General features: G+C 42.7%; 1 protein-coding gene across 2 annotated transcripts in view; it reads right to left on the minus strand.

Annotated features, from left to right (window-relative positions):
- The window catches only part of SPTBN5 (spectrin beta, non-erythrocytic 5), a 113,931-nt gene that overhangs the window by 1,176 nt on the left and 100,685 nt on the right, over positions 1-12,070 (minus strand). For both annotated transcript variants that reach the window (XM_083504674.1, XM_083504675.1), the window contains exons 60-69: positions 10,604-10,780; positions 9,637-9,741; positions 8,034-8,612; positions 7,713-7,784; positions 6,533-6,619; positions 5,448-5,539; positions 4,676-4,761; positions 3,989-4,124; positions 2,946-3,061; positions 633-773 (exon numbers count right to left, since the gene is read on the minus strand). In XM_083504674.1, the coding sequence (XP_083360800.1) occupies positions 633-773; positions 2,946-3,061; positions 3,989-4,124; positions 4,676-4,761; positions 5,448-5,539; positions 6,533-6,619; positions 7,713-7,784; positions 8,034-8,612; positions 9,637-9,741; positions 10,604-10,780 (1,591 nt within the window). The remainder of the gene's footprint in view (positions 1-632; positions 774-2,945; positions 3,062-3,988; positions 4,125-4,675; positions 4,762-5,447; positions 5,540-6,532; positions 6,620-7,712; positions 7,785-8,033; positions 8,613-9,636; positions 9,742-10,603; positions 10,781-12,070) is intronic.

Below are 12,070 nucleotides of genomic sequence, written 5' to 3' on the forward strand. Positions count from 1 at the left end.
CTACTCAAGGAGCAGAAGCAGAATTTATAATGGTAAAAAAACTAAGGGGCTATCAGGCCTTATACTACAGCATCTGCTAAATCAACTTGGCTCCTATTCTGGTGATTTAGGAGTGGTTGTTTTGGAATTGACACAGCATTTTACAGAGCTGCTTTACTGAATGCCTTGCAGGCTCAGTTGGCGGGTGATTTGTCTGTGTTTGACATACATCCCCAATGTAGGAATTTAAGTTTTGGGGAAAGGCCAAATATGTAATGAGAACAAGGAGGAATTTCACACAGAGGCGTGTAATTTGAGCAGATTCCTCAATTCATTATTCCAACCCCCTAAGAATTTGATATATTTCCTAGCCAACCCTGTTTTTCCACTCGATTCCTCCTAATTTATAATCTCACATTTTAACCAACATTTCCCATGGACTATATCATTTTCTTAGTTGATACATTCCACACCTCCTCAGGGATAAAACAGAGATGGAGGGTGGATGTGTGTTTAAATGTGTTAAATTGAAATTAACATATACACAAAATGAGTGCAACCACCCCTTCAAGCTGATGTTTATGAATTGTATAATTGTATCTCAAGTTACCCAGAAAATTGCCCCCTTTTGCCTAACTGCAGTTAAACTTTACCTTGGACTCCTTGATCCAGAGTTCCTGTCTTTCCTCCATTAGGATAAGGCTGTGCTTTATGATAGCTTTGAGGGTGCTCTGATAGACTGGACATCAACAGTGTTACTGGATCAGACTCCAAGGAGTGCACAGAAGAAACATCTGAAATGAGTTATTAGCACATCTTTAATGGTCCTGTGGGACGCGGGTGGCGCTGTGGTCTAAACCACTGAGCCTAGGGCTTGCTGATTGGAAGGTCAGTGGTTCGAATCCCCATGACGGGGTGAGCTCCCGTTGCTCGGTCCCAGCTCCTGTCAACCTAGCAGTTTGAAAGCAAGTCAAAGTGCAAGTAGATAAATAGGTACCGCTCCGGCGGGAAGGTAAACAGTGTTTCCATGCACTGCTCTGGTTTCACCAGAAGCGGCTTAGTCATGCTGGCCACGTGACATGGAAAAACTGTGGGCAAATGTTGGCTCCCTCGGCCAGTAAAGTGAGATAAGCACCGCAACCTCAGAGTCGTTCGTGACTGGACTTAACTGTCAGGGATCCTTTACCTTTAATGGTCCTGTGGCTGAGTAAAGCTACCATCAAAAATATTTATAGATCACTATTGGTTTATTCAAGTCACAAATAAGGACTTGAAAAAATCTGTTGACTTGGGACTGCTGGAAGGTTATCAAGCCTCTAGCACAGAGCTTTCCAAACTTTTCATGTTGATGACACACTTTTTAGACATGCATCATTTCACAAGACAGTAACTCAGTTTTACTAGCAAACCAGAGGTTAAACTATCCCTTTTCCAGTCCCGCAAGGAGCACGGGGAGCGTTCTTGCAATACACTTATACACTGCAGATGACTCACGAATGTTGTGACACACAGTTTGGAAAGGTCTGCTCTAGCAGGCTACAGTATGCGTCTGATGAGCTCTGTTCACCAAAGTGGGTTATAAATTGGGGAGGCCTGACCTAGATAAAGTACAGTTCTCATCTCCTAATTGAATGAATCATTTATCCCACACCTCTATTACTCTTCACCACCTTCAATGTTTTCATAATGAAAGAAGATATGAGAACTGATAATGACCACTCCCCGATTAAAACAGGGGGCGCCCTTTGCGTGGACGCGTGCAGCCCCTAGATCTGGAGCGGCTCCAACTTGGCATAGGCTTGGCTTTGCCTTCCCTCAGGTGGGACACCTGGAGGTCTCCGCCTACCTCAGTCAGTTGTCCAATCCCACCTGGGGAAGCGTTGCCAAGGAGACCAGGCCAGGTAGGGGAGGGATTACCTGCCCACACAATAGAGGGAGGATCTTACCTGGGAATCCTCACTTTGCTCCAGAGCTTCTCCCACCCTACCCACCCTCAGTTCATGGCTTATTTTGCAGGTTAACTTTTCTTCACAGGTTTTGCAGGTTAACTTTTCTTCACAGGTATGCGGGCGCTGGTACGTTAAGGTCGCTGTTAAACGGCCGGAAAGGAATTTCCCTGCATTGGCAGGTTTCGCCTTTCCCATAGCAAAACGTCACAACTTTGGCGGTATCAGGCCTTGGGCGGAATCCTTTTGTCCATCTTCCTCTTTGCGGCGGCAATACCAGGGTTCCCCGTTAAAGGGGTTTCTGAAGGGAGGCTTTGACCGTATGCCGAAAGGTCGCCGTTGCTCTCCCCTGCGGCGGCGGCGTAACGGGGGTGGCTATCTCTGCTTGAACATATGTTCTCCAGAGCCGGCCCATTCCCCCCCCCCACACACACTGGATAACCCTGATGCTCCCTAGGTCCCTGGCTGGGGACCGGGGAGGGAGAACGCCCAATGCCTGAGCCAAGGTCTACCCACATTTGAAATTTAATAAAGTTGTGGCCAATTTAATCCCATAGCACGTTGTCTTGAGTCGTTATTCCACATGACGGGGGGGACCGCTCGGGATCTGGGGACTTCGTCTGTCCACGCAATAGATTAATAATAATGCTTTTTATTCTGTTTATGGAAGCCAGAGGAGGTCTGTATCAAATTTACGTATGTACCATGAAGAAAGCAATTAATCCGTGCACTTGACTGGTAAGAATTTTGCATATTGCTATGGTCAATGGCCAAAATATCATCAAAATATTAGATTAGTAAACTGGATTATACTATATGGCAGAAGAATATGGTGTATTTCTATATGTTAGCTGCCCTGAGTTCCTGTCAGGGAAAAACAAACAAACAAACAAACAAACAAAGAAAGAAACAAACAACAACAACATTACACAGCATGTTTTCATTTCTATATTATGTAGTTTCCCCCTCTTTGGTGTATTTTTTATATTTTTAATAAAAGAAAAAATGTTCCAGTATTACCAGAATCTTCAGAATCCTGAGCAAAGATTATATTAAAATCCTGTGTCAATTCTCCTGATTCCTGGGGATTTCCAACAGGCTTTTTTTCTTTTGCAACTTTGAAGGAAGGTGTTCTCCTATCAACAAACAGTATTAAACAGATATTAGCTTTCCTCTGTTGAAAACTTAGATAACAAATACAAGTTTAAATTACAGATAGGTAGCCGTGTTGGTCTGCCATAGTCAAAATAAAAAAAATCCTTCCATTAGCACCTTAAAGACCAACTAAGTTAGTTCTTGGTATGAGCTTTCGTGTGTATCTGAAGAAGTGTGTATGCACACGAAAGCTCATACCAAGAACTAACTTAGTTGGTCTTTAAGGTGCTACTGGAAGGAATTTTTTTAAGTTTAAATTAGTTACAGTATATCACACCCTTAACTGTAAAGAAACCAAACAAAGAACCATCAATCATTTTGTCACAAGTCCTGTGGAGGTGTCATGCAGGGGATGGCCTGATCCAGAGAAAGAATGGGCAGAGATTTCAGTGAGGTATTTTGCAGAAGTAAGTGCTGGTTTTAAGACACTGGCATTCCTGATTCTAATAATTTCCACCAGCATGATTTCCAGCAACATGCCTGTCCATGCTTACCTTTTGCCCAGTGTTTAAAGCGCTGTCTGTTTTGTTTTGTTTTTGCCCCACCCAGTGCTTTCCCTGTGAAAACATACTTTTTAACAAGAATCGGAACAAACAGCAATTCAGATTTTTAGCAGATTGCCGTTTGCTCTGATTCAGTGGAAGAGAGTGGGCTTTTGCAGTGAAAGTATTGCAGGGGGAGTGCTGAAACGTGGCACTTTAAAGCATGGACCTGGGCCCAGAAATGTGGCACAAAATGAAGTCTGGATGACCCCTACGTATTGTCATCATTTCTGATAGGAGTGCTTATAAGATGTAGAGGCATATCTATGCCGTAAAAGACAATCCATGTTACTTAGGTTACTGCAGTCTATACAAAGATGACAGATAAGTAACATTTGACCCGACATATACAAAATCAGTGTGTACCTGAGAAGCAGACTTTTGGTAATCTCCTTGTTGGCAGAACTCCCAGCTGCAGAGATCCAAGGTTTTATCTGAGGCCTCGTTGCATTGGTAGTGGCTAGAAGTTCATTCCGCAGAGAACGCAGGCTGTTATGGCGGCCTTGTAGAACCCAAGTAAAAAATACATAATATGGATGAAAGACAATTAATAAGAAGGATTAGTTTTTAAGCACAATATTTCTCCTGAGCCCTTATCCAGTGTGGTGTAGTGATTAAGTGAACCAGTAATCTGGTGAACCAGGTTCGCATCTCCGCTCCTCCACATGCAGCTGCTGGGTGACCTTGGGCTAGTCACACTTCTCTGAAGTTTCTCAGCCTCACTCACCTCACAGAGTGTTTGTTGTGGGGGAGGAAGGGAAAGGAGAATGTTAGCCGCTTTGAGACTCCTTAGGGTAGTGATAAAAGCAGGATATCAAATCCAAACTTTTGTTCTTCTTATCTTCAGTCAGTAAAGCTTCTGCTCTTTGAGCTGGATAGACCAATGGTTTGATTTGGTATAAGGCAGCTTTCTATGTTGTATCAGACTCTGGGGTACTTCAGTATGTGTGTCTTTTGCTTGTCCAATTATGCACCTCTGTTGAGGCATCTTGTGGAAATGTCACATGGGCAGAAATAGGGCAATGCTGCATAAAATGAATCAAACAGCCTTACCTAATGCAGTCCATAATGCTTGCACCCAGTCTTCCATTAGCTTCTGAGAAGGTGCTGCGAAGTAGTACTCTGATCCATCACTCAACCTGTAAGTCACAGATTGAAGGAGGACTGAGTTCTGGGGTAGCCTTTCCCAATAAGTTATGTATAGGAAAACCCAGAATTCTCTTCTTTTGTTTTCAGTTGGGTTTTTCTTTTGAGATAAAGTTAAGGATACAGACAACAAAAAGGACGACTAATATGTAATGATACAAAAAGATCACTAATTTCTGCAGTTTCGTTGGGATAAAGGAAACCACATTCAAATGAGTCTAGACACAGAGATGCATGTTTTAGATTGGGTGTGTGATGTGTGGGATAACCAACCTCATTTAACAAACATGAAGGAGCTAACTGTCCTGTCAGGCTTAGCGAGGTCACTCCCTCTCACCTTGAGAGAAGAGGAATCAATAACTTAGTTACAGTGATGAAAGTTCCTAAGTCAAGTTTTACTGCCTGTGCAACTTTTCCTGAATGCTGTATGGAAAAGCTAATGAATTTGACCTTTGGAGAATTTGTAAGTAAACAATTTTTAACGTACCAAACATGTGGTCTTTTTCTTTGCTAGGGGAAATTGGGAACTTTGGGAGGAACTTAGAAGGGGAGATTTTAAAGGTCTAACAGCCTATATTTCCTTGCTTTACTTTGACACATGTTTTGTGATTTTCTGGGGTTCTCTCACCAAAGAGTACTTGCCCCAAACTTGGATCTTTGCATCACCGACTTGATGTACCTTAGGCTGAAGGCGTGTTCTTTCCTAGAATACTCCGTCAACTTCTCACACTTGGCTCCAGCAATACTAAGTGATGAAATTGGAGTTGTATTCTGGCAAGGCAGAAGAAGAGATGATAACCAAAGACTTTCAATCCTATTTTTTCTGGTTTAAACACTTACTCATCCTGTATAGCTGGGGTGTCAATAATGCAGGAAACGTTTCCTTGAAAAACTGCACATCATTCCCCTTGTCCTGTACCTAGAAAGCATGGCCCAAGTGATTTCCTGCTTGACCCATGCTTTCTTGGCATGGGTCTGAGTGGGTTTCCCCTTGTTCTGTTCCTTTCCTAGGAAAACCTGCTCTTTAACTCTAAATAGGGGCAAACACAAATATGGAGAAACCCACATTGTCATTAGGTCCTATGGAGCACTAAAGAGCAGTTTTCCCTGAGGGAAAGCAGAGGGGCAAGAGGAAGTGTCAATAAGCCCTCAGTGTTCCTTTGTGATGTGCAGGGGAGCATCTGGTACCTCCTAGGGCTTGTTCTCCATATATGTGGAGTGACAGTGAGGCATGGCTAAAGCTTCAGGTGGACTAATCCTGAATATGCCACCGAACCTACTTTAGTAGAAAGGAGTGTATTGGCATATAAACTGATATGGAAGGGAACATTAACAGCAGAAAGTTTGAAAGCCACTACTGTAGGGTTATATGCCAATATCATGTTTCTCTGCACTAACAAATGACCAAGTATCATAACTTACTGGCTCTGTCTGTCTGTACCATGGATCATCACTTACAATACTGAACATTGTTGGGGTCACGACCCAGCTCCTATTTTTAAAGGGACAGATTTCTGAATCTTGCTGCCCTAGGATATATTCATCTACAACTGTGTACAGCTAATATACCAATGATGAAGACTACCTCACCTTCAAGGCAGATTTCTATTGCTCAATATTTCTTTGCCAGGAATGTGGGTTTTCAGCATTTGTGTGTGTGTGAATTAGAAGACATTTTGACATGTATGTAGTGCATAAAATACCAAATACTACTAATAATAACACAGTCTTTAATAAGAACTGAAATATGGAAACACAAATTACCTGGAATGCTTCCTTTTCATCCCTGTAGATGTCAAGTTTTTGTCTTCCAAGTTTAACGTAATATCTGTTCCAAGCTCTTGACATTGGCTACAAAAGTCATAAAACTAAGTCAACCACCTATTACCTCTAAACATCAACTGTGCTGCTTATTACTGAATCACTGGGGGTTATTCATCACTTCATGGTTTGCTTTTACTCTGATTACATTCATCTAATGTATTGTACAGTGTTTTGTTTTTAGCTTCAACCATGCAGCTGGATAGTAGGATACGCTTTGCAATAGCTGAGCTATACAGTTCAGGGAGAGAGTCTTGTAAGGCAGGGATGGCGGAACCTGTGGCCTTCCAGATGTTGTTGGACTCCATCCTCCATCGTTCTTAACTACTGGACGTGCTGACTAGGCCTGATGGAAGTTGGAATCCAACATCTGGAAGGCTGCAGATTCCCTTTCCTGGTTGTAAGGGCCAAGCTTCTCCACAAATTATTAAACATATAGTAATTAACATGGGCAAAGGTGAGATTTCCAAATGTGTTAAAAATCTGAAGTATTTTAATCCTCTCTGAGCTTTAAAATGCATCAGTGTGAAAAGGGTAAGTAAGAGAATGAAACAAAATCAACGGGATTTTTTTGGAACTAGCTGTATCAATGTCATGTGAACCAATCAATGGGATGTGAACCTAATGTGATGAGGCTACTTAGGATGTAGGCAAAGGGGGGAAGATGGGATGTGGAAAGGTTGGGTAAAAGATGGGTGGAGCAGTATTCAACTAAACAATCGCCCCAGCAGAATGACTTTTGATTGCACAATTGGACTCGCTTCCCTGCTCTGCGTGCCCCCAACATCTGTTCTGGGGTTTCTCCCAACCTTCTGGAGAAGATTTAGGGACTGTTGGGGAGGAGAGGAAAAGTTCTGATGCAAAATCCTTCTGCCTATGGAATAAGAAAAAATGAGCAAGGAGGGGAAATCTCAGGAAGGGATAGCTGTATGGGGATTAGCAAGGGTAATTCCACAGGCATTATATCAAGAGTTTTCTTGATTCCCTCCACCCCACCCAAGAATCCCTGTTACAATCACCTCAAAATGGGAAAGAAGATTAGGCTAACATGCTTTGCCTTTAGTGAGCCTGTTCTGTTTATATATTATCTCATCTTTCCCTTGGCAGTTTAACTTGTGGTTACCTGTCTTCTTCCTGGAAGAATCTGATCCCTCTTTTCTAGGAAACCCTCCATGCTCTGCTGATTTGCAGGAACCTGGAATCCACAAGGCAATTTCAGAGATCTTAAATTGGTTGGAAGAATGCTTGATTATAGCACTAATTAATATCCCATAGTTAAGGGCCACTTCACGTATTACAGAGTTATCAGCTGCCAGTGAGTATTTGGTGTGTCCAGTATCCCCCCTAACCCTTTAATTTCTAACATAGAAAAAACAAATTATAGATTTATGTAGCTTTCATTTAGTGTAGGGGTTGCTGTGGGCGCAGATAAATGGCAACCTACCTGAAAAGCAGTTTCTGATCTCTGAGGAGGTAAATCCAAGGATGGCAAAGTTGGATAAATGTCAAATGATTCACTCGTGGGCACAGTCCTCACTTTTTTGGTTTCTACATCAGAGAGAGTGCCATCGTTTGTGTTTTTCATATTTGATGGTTTGAAATCACTAGAATGTGGTACCACCAAATCACCGTCGGTTGGCTGGATTTTTAGGTTAGAGGGTAACGAGGACACCAAAGAAGTCTGAGTTCCTAAATCTGAATTTTGTAGGCCAAGCGACACTGGTGAAGGAGGAGAACTGACATTGCTGGAGTCAGCCAACATTAGATCTTCTCCAAGGCCACATTTGTGCAAATTCTCTTTGGACTTTTGCGTAGGAGACACACCACATTCTAGGGGAATCTTTAATGTGTCCGTCGAAGAAATAGATGGCAATGGTTGAGTTCGCTTCGGATCAAGATGTTTCGTGTGAGATGTTCTCCTGTCTGAACGTCTTCTTCTTAGAGAGGGAACCTTGATCACTTTCCCTTTCTCTCGTTGCCCACTCTCCTTAGCATCAATTTGTTTCAGTAGTTTCAGTTCCCTCTGAAAGAAACAAAAAGTGTACCTGAATGAAAATGAAGTAAAAAAACAAGTAGTTGTGAGCCATGGACATACCTGCCACAGATACTACTAAATTTGAGGTGAAACCAGCAAGATCAGGCTATAATTTGGGCAGGTATACGGGTGTGTTACATAAATCTGTCAATTTTGGTTTCTCATTTGCTCCATTGCCACATTAGTTTGCACCTTTTTAAAAAATAATGTTCACAGTATAATTTGTCTGCATGCCCTTCTCCTAATATATTATCACATTTGTAAGCAATTTCCCCCTCATATAACACCTTTTGGTATGCTTTCACTAAACGTACTTTTAAATACACTTTCCCTCAATATACGCTTTTGTGTACAGTGGTGCCCCGCAAGACGAATGCCTCGCAAGACGGAAAACCCGCTAGACGAAAGGGTTTTCCGTTTTTGAGCTGCTTCGCAAGACGATTTTCCCTATGGGCTTGCTTCGCAAGACGAAAACGTCTTGCAAGTGTTCCGATTTTTTTCTGCTCCCCCCCTTTTTGTAAGCCACTAATCCGCTAATAGCCTTTTAGCCGCTAATCCGCTAAGCCTTTAATAGCCGCTAAGCCTTTAATAGCCGCTAATAGCGCTAATCTGCTAATAGGGTTGCTTCGCAAGACGAAAAAACCGCTAGACGAAGAGACTCGCGGAACGGATTAATTTCGTCTTGCGAGGCACCACTGTACCTATATTTTATTTGGGAAACTACAAAAGAGAAAGCAGGAAAATCCCAGCAATGTGTTTGGCAGCAGCTGCATTTCCTCACCATGTTTTCTCTTTCAATTCACCCTTTTCTGCCTTGACCTTCCTTGGCTGTTATATACACCTGGGGAAAGGCAGAGGATACCTGAGGGCTATCCATCTTAACAAGAAACTCAGCTGCGAAACCACAGGGTCCCACTCTTTATTGGGAAAGATAATGAGAGGTATTGATATCATTTGCCTTTGTGCAACATGGCCTGACCCAGGAAGCATTCACCAGCTTCTGTTACATTACCTTTGTCTTTCTGTTCAGCTGCGCAAATTTCTCCTCTTGGGCCTTTAGAATTTTTTCAAAATCTTGATGTTTCTTCAAGAGGTTCTCCACATCAGAGACTGAATGCTGGGGATGGGAGCAAATCAACAGAGGCGACCATTTGATACAGAAATACCATGAGAGAAGTGTTGGAAATGATGGGAAACGGAAGAGGCTGAAATTGTTCAAAGTTGGTCGAGGGAATAAAGCTTCATTTGAAATTGATGAGGCTCGTGTGACATTTTAAGTTTCCTCATTAAAGGGGCTGCATCTTGATCTTGAACATTTTGGAGGCAATAATATTTGGGCATTTGCTCATGCCATGTGGCCGGAAGAGTCAGTCATTGTCTACAATCACAGTTTCCGTTGTACTAAGTATTATGCAACAGATCAGTTGCAATGAGTGTTGTGCAACATACACATAAGCTGCAGCCCTGTGCCATGATATATTCCAAACACTGGCAGAGGAAGAGGAGTGCAGGGGGAGTGCACCGCCCCCGGCAGCACGATTCCTGTGGGGTGCCATCATGGCTGCTCCTCTGCCCGCGCTGGGCGCCACGCCCTGGGACACACACCAGCCCCGCCCACATCTGTTCTCTGCCCCCCCCAATGAAGCTCCGCCACTGATTCCAAAGGTGTTTTTCCTGCTGTAGGACAGGGGTGGCTAACCGTTTGTGGTCTATGGGTCACATTCAGTCTTGACCATGGACCACATGCCAGCAGAGGACATGGTGACCGCACAGTGCAATATGCATGTGCGTGTACACACACACACACACACGGCACTTTTTCCTTTTAGCATTTGTAGGGAGCAGAAACATTTGCACAGGGAGCTGGAGTAGACCCCCCTGTGCTGGGAATTAGCCTAGCAATTGCCTTGTGCTATGCTAAGCAGGCTGCGTATCCAGAAAAGCATGTCAGCATTTAAGTTTATGTTAACCTAACTCACCCCACAGCTAGGATCTGACAGAAAACCCTCCTTGGTTGTCATCCAAGCTTCAGCTAGGTCCAGCTCTCTTCTCAGTAACTGGATCTCCCAGTTTTCCTCGTACAAATCCTTCTTCATGTCCCAGCATTCCCGCACCATTCTCATTAGCTCCAACAGTTCTGAGAGCTTCTCTTCAATCTGCAGTAATAGTAGTAATTAACAACAACAACAACATATTACTTATATCCTGCCCATCTGGCCAGTCCCCCCCCCCAGCCACTCTGAGTGGCTTATAACAGGATATTAAAAACACAGTAAAATATCAAATATTTAAAACTTCCCTAAACAGGGAACAATTCACAATTCCCAAGATTTAAATTGAAGGAAGGGTGGAGGAAGATAAAGGAACTGAACATTTTTATTTGGCATTCACAAGGTGGACTGAATATATGACCTCCCCTTGTGTCCATTTGGAAAGTATGGTTTTGTATTTTGCAAAACCACAGAAAGTTACTTATAAAAAATGATAGATTTAAACAAATGAATCAACCAAATATCAGTAGATATTGGAAAGATAAAACATCTGTATTGTCAAAAAACACCACCGCAAAGGTTCCAGTTAAAATGTCTGCTTGAGTGTTGCTATTGTTCTTATTAGCAGGATTACGCTATTAAAAATGAAAATGGATTCAAGAAGAGCAAGAATGATGGGAGTTATATCCCTACAACACCTGGAGAGCCACCCTTGCTTTACTCATCCAGACAAATTTCAAACATAGCAATTTTTTCAGTGAAACTGCATGTACCTGGAACACACACCATTGCATGCAGTAAAAAAAAACACAAGCTGCCCAAGCTATCCTCTTTACAAAGAATGCTTTCTCCTAGGCCTGCCATGCACTTTCAGGTTTGCTGGTTGGATAAGACAAGCCCATCTGTTCTCCTGCTCTGCGAGTAGCATTTATTTTTATTTTCGAAACAGAAACAGAAACACAGTGGGGTTTCTCAAAGTATGTAAAGTGACGTCCATAAGAGCAACAGGATCTTTTAACAAATTCTGAAGATGTTCTTACCCCCATGATCTGCAGATCTCCTTACAAATTATACACAAGGCAAGTCGAGTATCATTGTAAAGGTCAGTGTATGAAGTTACATAGATATCAAGACCGTGGGGTGCTTTTCAAATGAAGCTCTCTCCTCTCCCCCCTTTCCTAATAGTCTGCAAAAGGACCACATGTCTGAGGAAGCCCCCAAGGCCCTTAAACCCGACCTGTTTGCTCCATATCAGGTTGCACTTCTGCTCTGCTCAACACAGCTTATGCTTTTAGATCACAAGATCGGAGATTTACTAATTTAGTTTTTATTTCTTTTTGAAGTCAGGCCTAAGTCAAGAGAACCTTACCCACCACATCCATATTTTATCCTCCTTGCAATAACCCCAAACAGAAGGGAATGCTTGCAGATAGTGATATGTGCTCAAGTTCACTC

Source organism: Podarcis liolepis (assembly GCF_965112155.1).
Source record: "Podarcis liolepis genome assembly, chromosome: 1".
Taxonomy (NCBI): Eukaryota; Metazoa; Chordata; class Lepidosauria; order Squamata; family Lacertidae; genus Podarcis; species Podarcis liolepis.